At 38.6% G+C, this 22308-nt stretch overlaps 1 protein-coding gene across 1 annotated transcript in view; it reads right to left on the bottom strand.

Annotated features, from left to right (window-relative positions):
• ncanb (neurocan b) overlaps positions 1 to 22308 on the bottom strand; it is a 259178-nt gene that overhangs the window by 24338 nt on the left and 212532 nt on the right. The window contains exons 12-13 of the mRNA XM_038290276.1: positions 6082 to 6240; positions 2347 to 2429 (exon numbers count right to left, since the gene is read on the bottom strand). Coding sequence (XP_038146204.1) covers positions 2347 to 2429; positions 6082 to 6240 — 242 coding nt within the window. The remainder of the gene's footprint in view (positions 1 to 2346; positions 2430 to 6081; positions 6241 to 22308) is intronic.

Genomic DNA, 22308 nt, shown 5'->3' with positions numbered 1-22308 from the left:
TTTTTCATTAATTTCATGAATTTTTATGGGATTTTGGTGTAACAATCAACATGTATCGAACCGAACCGAAAACCGTGAACACGAAACCGTGAATCAAACCGATCCGTGGATTTATGAACCGTTTGTGAATGTATATATATATATATATATATATATATACATAATATATATATATACATATATATAATTTATTGACGATCAGAATCTGAGTGATGTTTTATTTTGAAAAATATAAAAAATTGCGGTATTCTCTCCCAATTACATCAGTCGGTGCATCTGTGCCTCTTGACACAGGTTAATTCAGTTCAAGACTCATCCTATCTATAACATCCTATCTTTGTGAAGCGGGATTTTCTGCGGTTACAGCGACCAAAACAAATCTACGGAGCAGACTGGACATCAGGAGCACACTTCGTCTGTCATTTTCTCAGATTACGCCTACGTAGATGGGACCGGCTTGTTTTATTTCTATGCTGTTTGTATTTGATTTTATGCCCTCCCCCCCAGCACTCAGCTTGAAAGAGCTCCTGTGTATCGCTGAATGTGTGCATTGATGACTGAAGGACATCTTCTGCCTCCATTTAACTGTTTACTACTGTGTGTTGAATTCATGTTAAGGTGTATTTAAAGACATTTCAATTAGTGGAAAAGAGTGCAGGGAGGAATATAAAAAGAAGTCTAATCAACCAAAACTTTCGCGACCTCCATGCAGTACCTCCGTGGACCCCCTGTTGAAGACCTCTGACCTTAAGCAATATGCATGGTATGGTTGCTATATGTCAAGCCTTGACCAAGGCACCTTACAGTAGAACTGCAGTCAGTCCCTGGACTACAGTAGCATGGCTATCACTGCCCCTACAGAGTTAGGGACTCATTTCCCTCTGTGATCAGTTTCATAGTCATGGTAGGACATTTTGATTTTATTTATTTTACTCAGGCTACTCGAAGCCCACAGCGAGCCAAATGTTCAAAGAGCAATATTATTGCCATTACTTCTAATATATAGTAGAAACTTTAGACTTTTAGTAATAAAAAGTCACAGGGTATGGGTATGGTACGGGTGGATGGTCATTTGAGAAAGCGGATGATTTTTAAGATTTTTTCTTATGAAGAAGGATGCCATCCCCCCTTATCCCCCCTCAGCCTGAGTACTGGCAGCATTGTTCATTGTCTTTCCTCACCACCTGGATGTAAATGAGGGGTTGGGAAACGAGACTAACATGGGCTGAATATTTAAATTAACTTCAGCTTTCTGCTTATTACTCATGTTAAAGAAATCAACTCTACTTTTACTATATACTATTTATGCTATATATTAAAAATAATTTATAATAATTTAACTTTAATGATGTCACATTGGAGGAATATACCTCTGCAGTTAACCCATCCCCTTGGGGAGCAGTGGGCTGCCATCGTAGGGCGCCCAAGGAGCAGTGTGAGGTTAAGGGTCTCGCTCAGGGACCCAGTGTGGCAGTCTCTGGAGGTGGGGCTTCAACTCAGAACCTTAGGATTTCAAGGTCTATGCCCTAACCACAAAGGCCTTCACTAAATTAAAAAATGTATCCCACTGCAAATGGTCTGTATGTTAAAGGCAGAGGAGATTACTTTAAAGAGCTCTGTTACCTGATAAATATATTTGGATGGTTTATCTAACATATTAAGGGCCGGATTTATCAAGATCCAATTTTGCGTGCAGTAATTTGCGCTCGCTGTGGCTGGCTCCAAATCCATTCGGAGTTCCCCCAACAGCTCCAAAAAGGCAATGCTGGATAAACGATATGTTTTGATGATCGTTTCCTCGTTCATTCCAAAAATATTCACACGGAGTGAAAAAATGCGTTCTCTGCGTCTCCTTGCTTCATTTCGATGTCTCCTTCTTGCGACAATAACCGCTGCCATGTGTGCGCAAATACGCATACAGACCATTTGCACCTTCTTTTGAAACGTGTTAAATATAGAGTCAGATACCGTTAGCAAAATTGCTTTCAGGTTTGATAAATCATTTTGCGAGTGCTAAATTAATAAAATTACATGTTCTCCTCCCACAAGACGCACTTAGGAGGCGCTATTTAGCACGTTTTAAAGACCAAATCCTTTTAGCACGCTGTTGATAGATCAGTTTGTACATTTTTTAGCGTGCGCAGTGAAATAGCTCACGTTTTTATACACGCAAACCTTTGATAGATCCGGCCCTAAGTGGGTTTATGTTGCGGTAAGTACTTAACAGAAACCATGTTCCTGTTTTGTTACAAATGTTATCTTCCTCACAAGCCTTTTTGTTTCATAACATCAATCATAATTATCATTTAAAGCCACCAGTTAGAACAGAAACAGCTGCTTCATCACCAGGTCTGTCTTATCTGTCCACTGAAAGTCGTCCTCCACTGTGCGATCGTTCAGTCCAATCCAGGTGTTATCATGGCTCAGACCTGTATAAGAGTTAAAACAGAAATTAAGGATCAAAACTTTTAGATTCATTAACTATTACAAGCTCAAAATTTCCTTAACATGATGCATTAGTTTGTGTTCTTCAAGTCTGTTTAAAAAACAAGGTTTCATAAATTAGATAAGAAAAAAGTCAAGTTTACTATCTTATGGATATTATCAAAGATAAGAGTCTAAGGTTTTGGTTAAGTTCAGTGATCCTTCCATGTGTTAAACTGAAGGTTTTCCTTATTGGCTGCTTTTTAAGAGACAACAGCAGAAACCAGCAGTGTCTGAGAAGCACTAATGGTGGCTGTTTAGCCATAGTGAAAGCAAATTTCCCTAATGGTGTTTTGGCTTAAACTCATTTGGCCTATGTGGGGATGCAAGTCTCTGCACATACTGTATGTATTAACAATTTCAATCACGGTGATGATTAACATCATTACTGGGTCCATTAATCTTGCTAATGGTTCTGAACCCTTTATTGCAGGGGTGGAGACACCCATTTTCAAAGCAACATGGCACTTTTTTGTAAACAAAAAAAAACAAAACTTGATGGATGGCACTGTTGTCTCATTGAGACAGACAGCTAGTTGAAAAATTCAGGATCAGGCTGCTGCTGCGCTGAAGTTATTGCAACTCAAGTGGCAATGGATTGCTGGAGGAGGGTGAAGACATGACACACAAACAGACAGAACAAAGCCTGTTTACATCATAACAATGAGTGGAATGAACTGCTGTTTGTGCTCGACAATCGTAGCGCACAGTTTCTGCTACAATGTAAAGAAAAATAAGAGTAATATTTTTTAAATGCAAAGATAAACAGAAAATGAATTGCATGTATTTACTTTAATAAAAGTAGGTGTAAACATAGCACTGTTGCTGGTTAATCAGTTGAAAACATACTTGCATACACTCTATACAGAGTCTCAGAGGAAATTAGATAAAAACATACAGTATAGTGTTTTTATGATATCTACAAATACTAACATTGCTGAGAATGTCTAGTAGATTATATTCTGGTGCAATAATGAACTTTTCAGGCAACTTTGTTGAACTAGGAACAAGAGGGTAGTATCCAGGCAATCCAGACAATCTACTCTTATGAAAGAAGATGAATTCTCTGTCTTAAGTGCAGACTACCCTTCTTTCCAAAGGAGAAAGGATGGAAAGGGGTCAGTAAGGGCCCGGTTCTGTATAAGTTATTTTAGTGAATAAACTTCCCAAAAGTAGAAAAAAGCAAACTACCTTACATGTATTAAACCTGAAGTGGATGAGAGAGCATTATCCACAGTAGATGGCCTTTGTACTGACATGGGCTGAATGGCTACTTATAGAGAAAAAATTGAATTTAGATTACTGCCTGAAAAAGAGACGGATCCTGTGCTCTAATGAAACTATAGGTGAATTTTTTTTCCATAATAACTGTTGTAACATTTAAAAAAGCTGAAAGCTGCTACTGAGCTTCATCCCTAGATGTGAGTTAAGGCCTGAAAGCAACAGCTACATATGTAGCCGATTTTTTTTTTTATGTCACACTGACTGTGTATATGAGACTTCGACTCGGCAGTGTGAGCAGATCTGTGCAGAATATTTTCACTTCTGTCTCTGTGCTATACACAAATTACAACAATTTCCAACATTTGACTTTGGCAGCTATAAAGCAAAGCCCCATTGAACGAGTCTGTGCAGCATATCAGACCTGAACAGATAGAGAATGTTCATATATAAAAAAACATAATCAGATCTACTTGTAAAGAAAGAAAAACACAGCAATAATCACTGTGGGATGGTTTCTATGCTGACTGAGGCAGAGAGGTGTCTCAGAGAGAGATCTGGGAAGTTTATCCAAGTTTTTCTTTCTTTTTTTGATAACGAGGTGAGAGAGATACGCTGCGCTGACCTGCTCTGTCTGGTCCTTGTTATTTTTATTTCTTTTTGTGAGGCACAAAGAGGATCACTACATCTGGTTTCTGTCCTCCTAAACTCTTATCATGGGTAACGGTTTCTAGTTTTTTGTTTCATTCATTGTTTTAGCACCAGTTGTTCCTGCTTACTATATTTGTGATGTTCCACTCCAAACAGACTCTTTCCCCATGAGATTAACAGATTTTAATTTTGGATTTTCCCCCAAAGCAGATGTGTTTTACTTTGTAACTGTGTCTCTCTTCCTGTCAGACCCATGAAACTGCAGCTGAATTGCTTCGTAGTCCAACTAAAATAGAACTTTTTAAAAATGCTCCTGGATCTAATGAAGGAAGTAAACACAGGTATTAAAAATGACATCCTGTATGCTTACGTAAAAACAAATTGATTTGATGAAAAATATGTTTGATGATGTTTTTTTTCCTAAGTCGAAGAAGTGCTGCTGAGAGAAGGAATTCATTAAAGTTTCCTGCTGCTGTAGCAACAGCAGAGCTGGACCGTTTCCTCTACAGGAACAGAACAGAAGGATTTTATCCTCAGCAACCGGGTATCAATACGTGGTGGAATAAACCCTAAAATAAAACTTAAAATAAACCAATTTACAGGTTGATTGTTTGAATGTTTTGTGAGGTCTCACAATAAACATAATAGGTTTTTAAGGTTTGAACAATCTGACAAAGTTCAATAAACAATAACAACAACCAAAAACGTTTGTTTCAAAACTTTCAGAGAAAATGAACAAAGGGGCTCATTCTTTAGCCAGGATACAGTAAAGGAAGGGTGTAAAACTTTATCTTCCACTGAAGCAATTTTCAGTTTTAAGTTGTCTCTCTCTAGTGAGATAAACTGGCTAATCAGAACTTCCATAGAAAGTTAGGCTTCTATTGAGGACTTATTAACTAAGCCACGTGACTTAATCTTTCTTTTTTTTTTTACATCCCTATAAAAACTAAATTCAAATTTAGATTTGAGATGATGTATTCCTAAAAAAAAAAAAATCAAAACAGTTTTTCTTTTTTGTGTAGTAAACAAGACTAGATAAGTATAACCGGTTTTATTAACTTTTTTTTTTACACTAATTATATCCTCAGGCATCACAACAAAAATTAAGTTTAATAAATGCAGATTAAAAACCCACATCATTTTCAAACAGGATGCCTTTTTAACCCTATGTAAACACATTATGTGACCAAATATTTTTTTTTCAGTTTTTGATTTACAGTTATAGAAATATGATTGAGGTACCACATCACCATCGACACTAAAATATTAGCTAGTTTTATACTATTTGTAAACAAAATTACTACAAATCACTGAGTAAATGTTCTGAGAATTTAAAAAATAATTAAACTGAAATGAAAAGCTGTGTATATTATTTGAAGCTCTGACATAATTTTAATTTCAATCAGAAATATCATATTTTAAATTATTCATTTCATCATTAATATTTATTATATATCAGCTATGGATGAAAAAGCAACTAAAGCATTAACACTGCAGTAACAGGGTTTGAAGACTGCCTCCTCTGTTTAGCAGTTCTCTGCAAAAAAAAAAACTAGGTGCTGCTTGATCCAACATGTTTCTATTTGCTTTATTAAGTGCAAGTTCTTTGTGAATTTAGTGCAGAAATTAACCAAGTAAGGAACATTTGTAATAAAATGTAAATGCTGCGCTGCTTGGTGAATTTGCCTCCAGAGACTCTCAGTGAGAAGACTGACATCCACCAACCTCTGATGAAGTTCTGCTCTGCTGCACTGTGGATGCTGGCCAGGTGACCGCTGTGCTCCCTGCAGTCCTTCTCTGCATCCTCCCAGGTGTGTCTGCGGCTGAAGTACCTGTAGCAGTGGCCGTGGAACTTTCTCCATGAGCGCTCACAGCCCTCAATGTCTACCAGAATAGAGGGAAACAAGGAGAAAACACAAGGGTTCATTAAAACAGGCACCAATTGCTCATCTTAAAATTTATGATAGATTTATATCAGCATTTATAAACATCCACTCTGCAACAGACAGGATAAAAACAGAGGAAGAGGGAGAGTATTCAGCTTTTTGGATTTTCTTGTCTGTTCACACACTTTCCTGTCTTGTGGAAAAACAGGGTTTGGCAGTTTTTATTCTTGCTGGAGCCTGTTGCCTTAGGTGCCCTTTGTGACACTGCCCTCTGCCTCCATTCCTCCGTTATGCTTCTGTCTTCAACTTGACTTATAATCCACCACAGAAACAAGCTGGCAGTGAGACAGCTTAGTCCAGAGGAAAGGCGTTTTAATCCGTTCAAATGACAAGAATCCTTAGAAATTGCTTCCAGCGTGCAGTTCTTGCTTGGTAATTAAGCCCCGTCACAGTCCTGTCAGCGCACTCCCTCTCATTCTACCAATCCCTCCGTCTCTCCCCCCTTTTCTCTTTTCATCTTCTACATCTGTTCCCTCCTCTGTCATCTCTGTACGGGTCTCATTGTGTAGATGTCTAAGAAGAGATTTCTGTATGGCTTCCAGCTTAAACTGAACTGTTTGAATGCACACCAATAAATTTGTGTGAATTAAAAGTACAGTCTGTGTATAGTCTCCAAACTGCTTCCTTCCCAGCAGTATGAAGATCAGGAAAATGGCCTAAGCTTCTCCTGCAACAAATGTGAAACAGCACCAGTAATTCTGGCATAGGAAATTGGACCGTATTTGGTCCCGCTTAATATGCAGAGAGATACAGACCTGACGGAGGATGTAACCAGAGAGGAGAGAATAGTTATGTTTTAGAAAGTTGTCCACAGTGAAAGCCTTTTTGAGAGCTTATATGAAGGAAGAGCCTGAAAAATCCCTGCTTTCAACTTCCTGCACTCAGTGTTGTTTTGGGTCTTTTGCGCCATGAAGAGGAATGGCGTAATTTCACTAAATGGAATGAAGGGTGTTATTGTGACACAGCCTGCCTCAGAGATGAATATAGAGCACACTTTATATTTGCAGCTTGCATGCTGTATGCAAACTAAACAAAGTGAGCTTGGAAGTGTCAGAAAAGCTGCTGTGTATGACATGAAATGACTGAATATCACTAAATCCTTTGGTTCCTTCTACACGGTTTGAAAGGTTAGCCAATAAACTGATCTTTAGGGGAATCCTTCCTTTTTATGTACTGTAATGTAAATTCTTTGACTTGGTATTTTAGTGCATTGTTGTAAAATCCTTTTATTTTCTCAGTGTGTTGTATGATGTTATTAACCATATTCTGAGCTTTTTTTTAAAAAAAAATACCGCTGTTGCACTGCTTACTGTCTTGAGATTTTCTGTGTTAACTTGAAAGATGTTACACATGTCTGAATAACTAGGATGATAACCTCTTTAAAGTATGTGTCCCTGCTCAGACATTGAATGTTTATTGTCAAGTTTGTGGAATTCCTTTCCTTATTTCCTTTGTTCAGTCCAGAAAGGATTACTTCTGTCATGACCTCTACATTTAGACGTCTTCCACATTTAAGGATCAAATAAGCATCTAAAAATTCTATTGCTTTAGCCTTTCCCTCCAGATGACCAGGAACAATAAGTAGATTGATCAGAGCGCAGGGTTCCATTTTACAAAGCCGGTTAAACAAACTCAGACTCAAATCCTAAACTCTGAATTGAAACAGCCTGAGGCTGGAAACGCTGAGTTTTCAGTTTTATAAAAGTTGCTGTGAATTAGTTTGATTAAAGTAACTCACAGCAGATGATTAGATGAACATTTGGCGTAACAAAAGCCATCATCAGTGGACCCCCGAATCAATAAGTCACCATGGCAACAACAACAGGAAGTGCCTATTTCACTCTACTGGAAGTAGAGATTTCAATGCACGAATATAAAAAAAAAGGAGAATGTGTTTAAAAGACAGAGAAACAGTGTTACAGCTAAAAGGGAGTGGAAGATGGAGTAGGAGAAGATTGCTGGTCAACTTAATGCAGAAGTTTATATGAAGTCCTGTATGGAAGGCTATTTTTCATTTATTAAAAGCACTCTCCTCTCTGATTCTTCCTGGTGAAAATCACATTCCTAGTTGGAACTGTAATAACAGATTTAAAATTAAATTTTTGCAGCAGAAACAAAACTGTACTCATAAGAATTAGGTTTTATATAGAGAGAATTTTTTTTTACAAATTTTAACTGGCTGTTTAGAAATTTATCAGCTTGACTGAATATGTATTTATGATATCCGAAAAACATGTCTTCATAGTCAAAATAATACAAATGCTGACAATGGGAATATGGAGATCTAAAATTATTTTCTGGACATCCAGAATATTTATTCTAGATAAGAAAAGTGTAATTTTGTTTCAAATTGTCATTTTGACAAGGAAAAAATTTTGTTTTTTTTTCAGATATCAGGAATACATATTCTGTAAAACTAAAATTTATTAAAATGGCCTGCCATAGCTTGCTGTGACCACAATAACATTACGGGTTTAGGTGAAGATGAAGTCTAAAGATGTTTTTCAAACAGATAGGACCCGTTCATCATCTCATTACACACTAAACACTGTCTGTTTGCAGTCGCTTCAGATATTATCCCCCAATAAATGCTTGTTATTAGCTGTTATCAGTCACATAGAATGACTTCAGATTGTGCCTCTTACCTCCCAGTAGGCTCAGTAGGTTGTTATCAGGGTCAGAATCCTAATCCTAACCCTGAAGTATTATTTTTTTTACCCACGGAATTAATTAACCTATGTATGTATAATCTGAAAGTAATTTCAGCAGTTCCTCATGTACTGTAAAAATAAATCCATAAATAAAAATTATCCACATGTCGCTCTTTTTAATAAACCAAAAACAAATGAATCTCATATCCGGTCAAATAAGTTGTAGATCCTCTCCCTATAAATATTTACTTCTCTGTGTATTAGTGCAGATCATTTTTAATAAGATCTTCTTTAAAAGGACTTGCCATGTTTGTTTGTAACACCTAATGTGTCTAACAGACCTAGTGAATTATTTTCTTTATTGTATCTTTAACAAAAATCTGCTGGCTAAATCAGGAAATAAAACAACGTGATTAGCTGTAAGGAGGGCTGGGATAGAGGACACTGAGTTTACTGACCAAAACCTGCACCTTAACCGGAGGAATGTCCTGGGGAGAACGTTACTATGGCGACTAAAACAGAGGTCTCAGAGTTACAGGTTTTAAAAATTTTGAATAAACCTGCTTTGTGAAACGGACCCCTGGACCAGCTGTCAGTTTTGTTTTCAGTTTGTATCACCCTCAATGCTGTGGGTTGAGACAAGGTAATAAAGCACAGTTTAATGAAGTAAATTAAGAATTAATATCTAAAATCCTTCGTACAGTAAATTAAATGCTTAATTTGATCTTTAATGGATTTTTTGAATTGCTTATTGTTTATCTTTACGTCTTAAAAACTAATTTACTTTTCTCTGTGAGGTCAGACCAACTAATCTGTCGAATTCAGTGGATTACCTCTTTGTTCCTACTATATATGTTTTTAAGCAGTTCTGAAAATACGCTTCTGGTATTTTTGTTGATGACTTTAATGTGAAGCTTTGCCTCATTACCTTTCCTCCCCAGATTTCTCTTGCTGAAATGAGATTTTGGCCTCAAGACCTTAAAAGGTGATGAAAAATGTTAAACCCAATTAGCCATCTTCACAGGTGCAGCTTGTTTGAGGGTCTTAACAGCCCCTCTGGACAGGCCTCTTTATTTTCTTGCAAAATGAAACTAGGTTAAACATGAATTGAGGCGTTAATTTGACATTCTGAAAGTCAGTGTTTAATCTCTGCCTGGAGACTCGCAGCTCAGTCCTCTGTTGGAAGAATTAAGTTGTATTTCTTTCAATTCAGCATTTTAGCTTCACAATAATCACACTTTTGAAGGCCTAGGTTGAGACACACTCATGAAGCTAATAGCAAAATGGAGATATGAAGCATAAAAAGAGGCTAATAGCAAGGAAACCTAAAAGCAACAAAGTTTGTAGGAGGAAAAATAAGACAGCAAGCTCTGGCAGAGCTCAATGTGAACTGTGAGGGTAAAGATCAGAGGCTTCAAGAACACAGTGGTCAGAATCATAAAATCCTGGAGAGAGTCAAGGCGCTGAGTATAGCTTTCATTAAGTTTAGCTTGTTGTGTTAGCTTCATCTAAGAAAGAGCATACTTTCTGCAGCCACACAGTGCAGTCGCACCCGAATGATATCCCTGGACGTTAATGCATCACAAATACGGCCTCATTCATCAGGACACGGTGAGCACTCTGAGTCTTCTGTCTCCAGCAGTCGGGTAAAAAACGAAGCTGACCTGACACAATTGTTGTCATATGATATACTTCGACAGTCTCTGCATTGGGGGGGCATCAGTTTCTGTGCTCTGATGGAAATCCTGCCAGGTTTCAGTAGCTGTCCATCTATCTTCTGCAATCCCCAAACTAACCCATCTATATGAACAAACCCCAAAAAAGTTTGATATTTTGCATAATCTATATTTTCAAATTCAGTTCAATTCTCATGCTTTCATTTGTGAAATATTCGTGACCATTTTATTAGGATTTAATGGTGTAGAGACCAAAAACCAGAAGTGTCAAACTTATGCATGTTTATTACTCAAGTAGAAGTAGAAATCCTATTTAAAATCCTGTTCAAAAACACTTTTGTAGAAGTTAGAGTATCACCTTAAGCTTTTTACTCAAGTAAAAGTGTGAAAGTACCATTTCTAAAACTACTTACAGTGCAAAAGTAATGCGGGGAAAAAATGTTAAGGACAAGCTTTACTGCACTACCCTAAACATTTTTCTACAATTCTGGATGATAACTTCCTTAGACTTTTTTTCTTAGTTTTATAACTAATGGTAACAGTGTCAAATTAAACATTGGATCATCTTGAAAAACTATTTATTTTGGTATCTGGAGAAAAACAAGTTGATCCACCGAGTCCAATCACAAAGAAATGTATTATTTGATGATTTTTATTTTTGTTTAACACTAACAGGCCATAATGAAAATGTGCTTAAATAAAACAAAACTAACCAGTCTATTTTTAGAATGTAAGGAGTAGAATTAAAAAGTTGTCTAAAAAAATTATTACACCAGTAAAGTATAGATAGAAATGTTTCTACTTAAGTAAGGTAACAAAGTATTTATACCGCTAGACACTTCTGGTAAAAACGTGGTTGTGAAGTGGAATAAACATACCTAGTATTGAATATTTTTACAAATGAAAATATGCTAAATGTTGTATATAGTTAGACACTCACCCAGTTAGTAAATTGGTAAATTCAGTGTAGCGGCACTCCAGCTCCTTTAGTTTCTTCTGTACCGCATGGAAAAACAGTCTAGCAACTAGTATTGAAGCGCAAGCAACTCCAGTTAATGTTCTTCAACTTGTGATGTTTATTAAAAGAAAACAAAAATAAGAGAACATCCAAATTCTCATAATATAAACTCGGTCAAAAACTGTTTTGCTTCCAGCATATCGGTTTTTCCCTCAGTCCTTACGTACAGTACGTAAAAGCAAACAAAAATATACGTATAAAATTACAGCATGCAGGAAGCCCAAAAATATGCATTTCAAATTGCATTTCTATATTCTATGTGTTGGGATCTGGAGCTGTACCACCTTCCTCCAGCAGAGTGCGCCGTGGGTCTCCTGGAGCTGGAGTCTTCCAGCACACCTGAGACGCATCTACTCATCAGGAGACCTCTCCTTTATAACCAGCTGCCAGACCTTGCTTCGACGCCGCAGTGTTGACCTTAGTTTGGAAACCTGTCTCTAGCCTGAAGCTCTGGATGAGCTTAACCTGCCAAATCTGCCCCGGTGAGCCAACCTGAAGATTCCTATGTGGATTCCCCTGCTGCTCTTAGTGAAGAGCAGCAGGGGAATTAGTGAATGACAGATCAAGATCTGTCATTCAAAGTCAGAAGCTAGACGCTGCAGCTGCTCTTGAACTCTGCTGAACAAACAGTCTCTGGACCCAACGGTTCCCTCTTTCTCTCAAAGAGAAGCCCGGACTCAGTCAAGGTAGAATCTTGAATTAACAAAGACTCATAACTCATCTGCCTGCCTTCTAATCAAACTATCATCTCTGCAGACTTCAGTGAACCAGCCCGGACCAGTTCCTGATCCAGTACATTATCTTGTGTTTTGTTCTGTTAAACTTTTACCCAGCCTCCGTTGTGTTCTGCATGTGGGCTAAGAACCTTAAACCCATCATGACACTATGCTTTTATTATTAGAGTTTTTAAACTTAAATTACAATCTTAACATCAAACAAAATTATCAATCTTGTATTTTAACCCTTTTTAAAACTATAAATTAATTTGTCTCAAATTGGCTCTTACATTCAGTTTGAAGTTCTGTGATACTGAAATTAGTCAGCAAACCGTACAAGAGAAATGGGTAATTCTATATGAATTACCCATTTCAAGCTATACTGTAAAACATTTTTTTGAACACCTTTCAGAGCAGCCAACCTGCACCAGATGGTCCAGCTGCAAACCCATCAGAATTTGACCAACTAGCTTTCTCAGCAACAGGTGCATTCACATGTCCTGGGATCTATGGATTTATGGATTTTCTCTTGGTTAAAGAGAGCTGAGTCAAAGCAGTGGTTCATTATGAGGTCTCTGTGGAACATAACTACTGTATGCAGCTGTGATGCAGTGATGTCACATGGAAACATGTTTAGAGTCCAGATTAAAGAACATATTGAAATGCACTGAACTTCCTCCAAGCAGGGAACTTTGATAGGGAGAAAATGTGGATGTTTAGAGAGTCTGAGTCTGATCTTACAGATCTTGGGCTGATTTGGAGAAAAGAGGCAAATGATGTAAAATAGTAATTAGACTTGGAGCCTTACCAGTAACAGAAGGCGTTTCTACACAGCTTTGTCTTATGCAAGCTGAATACGAATGGATACCACGCTTTCCACATTTTATTAGAAGAATTTCTATAAATTATTTACCTTTCACTGCAAGATTTCCAATTCATGTTGGTCTATCGAATAAAATAAAACATTAAACTGTGAATAATCCATGAAAAGAACTCAATGTATAAAGGTTCAGAGTTAGGAGTTTTAGAGAATACAGAGTCTACTGCCAAAGTTTCGGCAGCATAATTACAAACACAAACAGATGAGCTAAAGCAAGCCAGTTTTGTCTTTGGTCTTTTGGTACCAGAATCAGGCAGTGCTTTGGCTTTTATACCAGCATCTGACCTGGTGGCCAGATGCTGAAAGTGTCCACCCACATGTCAGCTGGTACATTGTATTAGTCCTTGGAGTTGGTCCAGTTTAGCTAGGCTTTGTTATCTACAAGAACAGGGACAGGAGATTCAGGGTAGGTGTGACAGGAGAGGATGAGAGAGGGAACACACAGATATACCCACTTTAATTCCCAGCCTCTGCTGAGGAAAAACGTCGACTGGTGTCCCAGTACTGCTCTGGTTAAAGCAATGTGTTTGAAAAACAAGCCGTAAACTGTAAGCAGAAATGCAAAACATCTCAGGAGGACTTAAAAAATGAATTAAGAGAGCAGTAAACTCCAGAGTGGGTGGAAATCAGACAAATAAAAAAAGAGCAAGAAGATATAGAGATGAGAGGAGAAGGGGAAAAAAGAGAGATCAAAATAAACAAGCATGTTCTCTCCCCCTCAGATCTTCAACAGAGTCTCTGCTGATTTCTGCTCCCACTCGCTGACAGCGAGGCTCAAAGCCCGACATCACATCAACCTCTTCAAATATTTAGACATTATTCAAGCCATCTTCTTATTCTCATTTTACTCTGTCAGACAGGGAGGGAGGTGGGGGCCACATTTCAGCGATTAATATTCCCGTCGACTCTTGCGAACAGCAGTTAGGAAATAAAAGGCCATAAACTTCCAGCAGACTGATTGGGTCGTTTATCCACATCGCCGAGTGATATGTTGGGCGCCTGGCTCTTTTAGATCTCCTGAATGATGAAGCGGCTGTTTGCTTTTACACATGCACGTAGGTGAGAGTGTGTGTTGCCGTTTTGGCTTCTCCTCCGTTTGACACTTTGCAAGCTGACAGCTCTGGATGCCATTTGTTGGCGGGCAGATGACAGTGGTCCACAGATGAAAGGAATGTCTGAGAGCGAGAATCTGCTGATAGCCAGAGTCAAAAAGTGGGAGCGTGTCAGGAATGTGCAAACGACTGAGGAATTAATAACGTCTATTATGAGTGCAGTGTTGATTAATGAAATATCTTAATGGTGTGATTCTCACAATTAGCAGTAATGGATGTTACCATGTCAGAGTACAGAGCACAACATAAAGGGCTGTTGCCAGTCTGAGGACTCATTCTGGATAATTATAGCCCTTCTGAGTCTTTCAAGACACTTGCTGATGAAGCAGGCTAAAGCAAAAGCACAAGAAATGAATGTCCTTACTATTGGAAAGGAGTTGGATAGGATGCTATGGTGTTTAATCTGCATCAGGACTCCCTAAAACACTCTAAAGTATTCAAAGTATGTATTTAATACCAATATGTATTTAAATAAATGTATTTAATACCAATAAATATTTGAAATACTTACTATTTTATTGTAGGGATAATAAAACCTGGTTCGAACTAGTGTTTCAAAATAAAAGCAAAAGATAAAGGTAAGTTACCGAACGCAGCATTTTGAACTTTAAAGGTTGTCCATGTCCCTTTCATTGAGGGATTAACTAACTTCTCCATGGAGAAGATGAAAGGTCAGATTGCTGAGCTGCACAAGTAAGGCTTCTCCCTTTACTCAGTCCTTGCAGAGAAATGATCATTTTTCATTTCTTAAAGGATCTTGTGTATTTAAAAAAAACAATAGTAAATCACTTTTTACATGGGCAAAGCCAGAGGATGACCAAAAGAGAAGCAAATGTTTTCTCATGGATCATATTTGAAAAGTTTATTTTGGAATTTAAAGCCCTTTTGGCCACCATAGCGAAATGAATTTAATAAAATTCTGTTCTGACTCTCGAAGGAGGCAGATGCACTTTCCTGCTGCTCCTGTAACTCCCTGCTCTGGCCCTGCTTTGCTGTTTCTTGTGTTTTCTGAGTCCTCTCTTCATATCACCTGAATTCGAACAATGGATCTGGTCAGCGGGTCTCTAAATGCAATTGATCAAATTTTCTCAAATGGAAGACAGGGAAATGGGGGATTTCCCGGATATTGTTTTTTTTCTCCTCAAATGTCTCTTTTTTCTTCTTTACATATTTACATATTACTGCTCCCACATACTCTGTTGTTTAATTATTTCATTTGCTGTTGTATAATACACTCACCGGCCACTTTATTAGGTACCCCATGCTAGTAACGGGTTGGACCCCCTTTTGCCTTCAGAACTGCCTCAATTCTTCGTGGCATAGATTCAACAAGGTGCTGGAAGCATTCCTCAGGGAGTTTGGTCCATATTGACATGATGGCATCACACAGTTGCCCCAGATTTGTCGGCCTCACATCCATGATGCGAATCTCCCGTTCCACCACATCCCAAAGATGCTCTATTGGATTGAGATCTGGTGACTGTGGATGTCATTTGAGTACAGTGAACTCATTGTCATGTTCAAGAAACCAGTCTGAGATGATTCCAGCTTTATGACATGGCGCATTATCCTGCTGAAAGTAGCCATCAGAGGTTGGGTAGATTGTGGTCATAAAGGGATGGACATGGTCAGCAACAATACTCAGGTAGGCTGTGGCGTTGCAACGATGCTCAATTGGTACCAGGGGGCCCAAAGAGTGCCAAGAAAATATTCCCCACACCATGACACCACCACCACCAGCCTGAACCGTTGATACAAGGCAGGATGGATCCATGCTTTCATGTTGTAGATGCCAAATTCTGACCCTACCATCCGAATGTCGCAGCAGAAATCGAGACTCATCAGACCAGGCAACGTTTTTCCAATCTTCTATTGTCCGATTTCGATAAGCTTGTGCAAATTGTAGTGCAAATTGTAGCCTCAGTTTCCTGTTCTTAGCTGAAAGGAGTGGCACCCGGTGTGGTCTTCTGCTGCTGTAGCCCATCTGCCTCAAAGTTCGACGTACTGTGCGTTCAGAGATGCTCTTCTGCCCACCTTGGTTGTAACGGGTGGTTATTTGAGTCACTGTTGCCCTTCTATCAGCTCGAACCAGTCTGGCCATTCTCCTCTGACCTCTGGCATCAACAAGGAGCAGCTCCTTCAGGGTGATCAACCATGTCCTGGTCAGTTTTATTTGTAAAGCTCTCCCTATTTTCAGTAAAATTTGTTTGATAAATGCTTGTGACCAAAAGCTAATCTAATATCTCTCCACCCTGACCTACAGAATCTGCTGAGTTCCTGGGCTTTTTAATGCTCTCTGTTGATTAGCCTTCCAAACATATGAGACCTACAGCACTGATGCTGAGATTAAATCACACAAACAAATGATTGATTTCTAACTGCAACCAGTTGCAGTTGAGTTTTATTTAGACCTTTAACACTGCAAAAAAACATTAGTTATTGTTTCTTAAAATAAGTGATTTTTTTCTTGAATTCAGCAAAAAAGTCAGACACTTTGCCAATGGAATGAGACAATTAATCTTTTGATAAATTTAACTTTTACGTTGCTATATATCTGAACTTAATTGCCTGCAACAAATTCAATCTTGTTCATCACTACCAATAGGAAACAACTTTTTTGCTTCTCCCACTAAACACAAAGACAGTCTCACAATCAGCAGCAGCCACAAGGAAGAGAAGACAACAACAGCAACTGCAACAACGTCAGACTTGGCTGCAAGCAGGGCCAGCCAAGGCATAGGCGAACTCGTCACCATCGGGCCCCGAGCAGGGGAGCCCTAAAAACTATTGACCAAACTAGGAACACTGCCTTTGAGCTTCTCACATACCTCACAAAATGAGATGTGTGAGCTTTACCCAAATCTTTGGGTAGCTCTCAGGATAGCCTGCACTCTGTAATAGTTGCATCAGCAGAGAGGAGCTTTTCCAAGCTCAGATTGATGAAAACATACTTGAGATCATCAATGGCCCAGGAAAGACTGAGTACAGGGTTCGTACAGCTTTTTCAAAGTCAAAATCAAGCACTTTTCAAGCACTTTCAAGATCCATTTTAAAACTTTTTCCAGCACCTTACGGAACCAGTTTTGCGCGGATGATCACTATGACTTACTTTACATGCGACTCGACAGCGCAGACTCGCCCATTGTGAAAAGCTGCACATCTTTTTTGCAGACTTTACAAGAGGCAACTCGTGGGGTTTGTCCCCGTTTAATCCATAATTTGTATTTTTCATCTTTCAGCCAGTGTTCATTGAAACGACAACCTCCCGGCATGGTGCAGTAGTGGTTTCATGGGGGCGGAGTCACACATGGAAATAGACTGGCAGATCGCAGTCACACATAAGTGAGCAGGTTTCATTTTCGGGCTCTCCAACATTTTATTTCTCCATTTAATAAACACATGATTCAGTTAGATAGGTATTTGTTGCGAAAGAAATAGGTATAATTTCAAGCATTTTCAAGCATTTCATCCAAAATATAAGCACTTTTCAAACCTTGAAAACACAACGTCAAAATTCAAGCATTTTCAAGGATTTCCAGCACCCGTACGAACCCTGTAAGTATTAGTAGTATACTAATACTAGTACTTATACTAATACTAATTAGTATTGGTACTTATAACAAAGTTGGCCAAAAAATGTCATACAATGATGTCATCAGTGGCTTTGCCTCCATAAAAGTTAGGAAGGAACGATTTTGAGGTCACTGTTGAACCCTTTCTATTCTTATGTTTGCTTTCATTATCTTAGTATCTTTTTTAACATTCTATTTTTGTGTGCCAATAATTATGTAACTGAAGCTTTACAAAAAGGTTGTATTTTGTGTCTTAACTTGGTCTAAATTTTTCCTGCACTTGGTTGTGTATATTATTTCAAGTGAATTTGACCTTCAAAGTTTACCAAAATATTAAAAACTTAATTCAAACTGTATTTGCCTTGTTTTACTTTTACGTATAGATTTCATTATATTACTTGAGTATATCTATTTTTACAGTAATTTTCATACTTACTGTAAGTACAAGACATTTAATATACTTTAAGACTAACTGAAGTGACATTTCAGTCAGTGACTTGGACTTTTACCACAGTCACATTTTGGAGAGGTACTTTTACTTGACTCTGAGATTTCAGTACTTTATGCAAGACTGATTTTAGGAGTAAAAATATTAATTCCTTTGTTGAGTTCCAGATTGTTTTTCTGGTGCATATCAAAAGAGTTATGATAGGTTTATTTATAAATGTATATGTATGTAAAGGGTTATTGTTAAAGCATAAAAAATAAAAGAGAAAAAAGGACAGCAGCTATATTTGTGTAGGTGCCTAGATGGGTTATAGAAGATGTTTGTTTTAGCAGAACATTCTCCAGGTTTTACACATCCAGACACCGTTAAGGCACCAAACAGACACCAGCAAACTCCGGCATAAAACGTCGTACTCAGCCTCAAACCAGTGTTAATTTCGTCAACCATGACGATGACGAAAATATTTCCTCAATGCCCCTTTTTCCCATGACGATGACGCGACAATAACGAACTAAAAGTGTTTCCAGAAAATAAAAATATGACGAAAAAAAAAAAAAACATTTTGTCAAGACTAATACCAGAAGGAATTTACGATCCATTGACGAATGGACATTAAGAAATGTCATTGTTTGATTACTTTGTAATTGTTAAGATAAGTATCTCTTGTGCTTCATAGAAGATTGCGCGTTGTTGCGCTGTTTGTCCCTACAAGGCACCTGTCCCACAGCGCTCCGTCAGTACTTGCGTAGCTCAACTTCCCAGTCATTGCGGATACCGGTGTGCAGTTTGTTAAACAATGCCTGGATGTATGGAGCCATTTTGTTTTGCGGAGCCATTTTGTTTTTTCTCAAAGGAAAACACCGGAGGAATGATGCCACCAAAGAGTCTGCGTCTTCAAAAAGGCAGGGGAGAACACAGCCAATCTCAGCAACATCTGAGGAGCCAACAGCTGACATATGGAATAAGGTAATGAACAGGTGCACCTGTAATAGTGGAAACAGGCGTGTTAGTTCCCGCACGGGTGCATGCATGTGAATGTATATATGCGTGTGTGCGTGCCTGTGTGTATGTGTGTTTGTGTGTCTTCCTGTGCTTGTATCTGTCTGTTTCTCTGTTATACTGTAGAGGAAAGATGTTCTACTGATACACTGGATATTAATCGTTTAAATTTCTTCTTCCCAACTAGATTCCTGACACAGTGAAACTACTGCCAAATCAGAGGTTGTGGAAGGAAGGGAAGTCTGTTGCAGAGATGCACCCCCATCCCTGATGCCAAAGAGCAGAAAGCCCTGGAGACCCCCAATCGCCAAGTGGATAGGGTGTTCTGGCCTGCCTGCAAGGACCATTGAGGATGAAGCCTTTGTGGGCAGGATGAAACAAGCCGACAAAAGGTTTAATGTGTGCAGTGTGATATATGTTATAAAGAGAATTAGTGTGTGAAGTTCTATTCTGCACAGTGTTATATAAATAAAATAGAGAAAAACAGAAGCTGTGTGTAGTGAAGTTTTATTCTGTACAGTGTGACATATATGTTAAAAAAGCAGCGTGTGGAGAACTTTACAATGTTGACTAAAATGACAAAAATTACTAAATTGACAAAAATGATTAAAATTTGACAAAGAGTAAAATAGATTTTCGTAATTTAGACTAAGACTAAAACTAAATAGGGAAGGCTATAACTAAATATGACTAAGACTAAAATTTATTTTTGTCATTGTGACTAATGCTACGTTCAGACCGGACGCAGCAAAAGCAGCAAAATCGCGTCTGCTGCTTCCTTTTTGCTGCTTGTACCAGTTAGTTCTGACGCGCGGCTGAAGCGGCTTTGCTGCTCTGGCTGCGCGGTGCAAAAGTGTGTCTGACGTGCGTTGGGCGGAGCTACTCTATCCTTTCTCTGCCTTGCAGCTATATTTGCTGTGATCAGTGGGAATAAAGTAGTTTTAATATATTCTTAAGTGAGAAAATAAACCTGAAAACTTCATCAGTGCAGTCAGTTCACTCAGATTACAATCCTGCCTCCCAATGTTATTTCTGTCGGAGCCGCTCAGACCCCCACATACCGGCGGTGCGCCGACAGAAGGAATCCCTTCAACAGCAGCCTCTGGCTGGGTTGCCTCCTTGCGGTTCACCGCGGCGGCTGGTAGGTGTTTTTCATCTAAATAATCCGATCTGCAGGCACCAGAATAATAAAAGCGAACATATTCTGTCGGCAGATGTATGCATTTTAAGTTACTTATGCGTTAATAAACTGTTTAAGAGGAGTGATCAGAGCGGTCTGTGTCATCAGCGCTGTGTCTCTCTCCCAGCCAGCTCCGAGATCAGCTTCTCTGATTGGTTGACGCGGTGCGTCGAGCAGCAAAAATTCAATTTTTCCATCTCGAGCAGCAACGCTTTTGCGGCGCGTCACGCGCGTCAGATGCTTAAACGCGCCCGACGCGCTGCTTCAGCTGCTCAGACGCGCTGCGCCTGCTGCTCAAAACGCGCCACGGGACCTTTTGCTGCGCCTTGACGCACGTCAACCATTGACTTTGCATGTAAACTTGCTGCTTCTGTCGCGCCAGCTGCGTCCGGTGTGAACGCAGCATAAGACTAAATTAAAATTAAAAAAGGCTGACGAAATTAACACTGCCTCACACAAAACAAGGTGTCAAGTTTTTACTTGTAATTGCTAAAGTAATACAACATTAACTTTATTGGTGAACCACAAGAAAAGATGCAAGAAAAGCAGAAAGTGAAGAGAGAAAGTCAAGGCTTGAAATAAAGAACAACAAAACATGTCAAAAATAAAAACAATAGTAGAAAGAAGAAGTAAGAATCAAAGTATAAAAAAAGAAAGTCTGATTTATAGATAATTTAAAAGTAGTATTAAGACAAAGCCACATATTAAGATGTGCTTTATGGGATGTTTGTGGGATTCATTTGTGTCTGTTGTTATTAGGCAACAGCAGGAGAGAAACTCCACTATTTTTATTGGACGACAAAAGACTGAATAAAGGTTTATTCCAGCACTCTGCCTTTTGTTCGGAAATGGTACACCTAATAAATTCAAAATGCTTCAAGATAGTAAAATCAAAGAGTGCAATATTTTACTAGTGATTATTTCCGTTTCCTTAAATATCACAAAGTTTTAAAGTGAAAAAATGATGATAAAATCTAAGAAATGAAAACATAACTCTATGAAACGTCAAATTTTCTTCTTGCTGTACAGTCACTTGAGGACTCAAGCCTGGTAAACGTACTATTATTGACTCTGAGATTGGATCTCCATGGTAACAGGCTGGAGGAAGCCTGCAATGGACCGTATCTAGCCTGCATCAGAAGCTCAAAATGCATAGCGCTAGACATAATCAAGCACACACACGGCAACACTAACACAGGAGAGCACACGGGAAAGGAGACTGAAGAAATTGGAGCACTTAAGCAGGAAAGGGACCAACAGGATGACATTTAAATGGATGGAGGTTTTGGTGGAACAAATGAGTTCATTTCTGCTGTTCTTGTTGCAGTTCAGACCTCCCTCTGGATAGAAAACGGAGATCCTGCTGAAATGACAGAGCGATGCCTGTTGAGAATTGTACTCTTCCCTGCTGAATTCCCTATTTCTGTAGGCCCAGGGCACCGACAGATAAAAGCAACAGGAAAACAGAGAGTTTAGTTATACACAATCAGCCCTGCTGCTCCCAATCAGTCAAGATGGTGGCAACACAGCATGACCAGGACCGGAGGCACAGCTCCAGTGAATGTAAAAAACTTGCATCACACATTGGTGATATATATGTGTGTATGTGAGAGTAAAAGTAAAAGAAAAACAAAAAGGAAGAACATACTGAAGGTAACATAAGATAGAATTGAGGGAAAAAATCAAGTTTAAGTCCTCTGTATGTTTTTGCAAAGCCTTACCAGCAGAAAATACAAGCATATCAGGACCTAAAA

This window comes from Cyprinodon tularosa, unplaced genomic scaffold, assembly GCF_016077235.1.
Source record: "Cyprinodon tularosa strain WSP-4 unplaced genomic scaffold, ASM1607723v1 ctg278, whole genome shotgun sequence".
Taxonomy (NCBI): domain Eukaryota; kingdom Metazoa; phylum Chordata; class Actinopteri; order Cyprinodontiformes; family Cyprinodontidae; genus Cyprinodon; species Cyprinodon tularosa.
The sequence above is the reverse complement of the archived record's forward strand: the minus strand, read 5'-3'. Positions and strand labels throughout refer to the sequence as shown.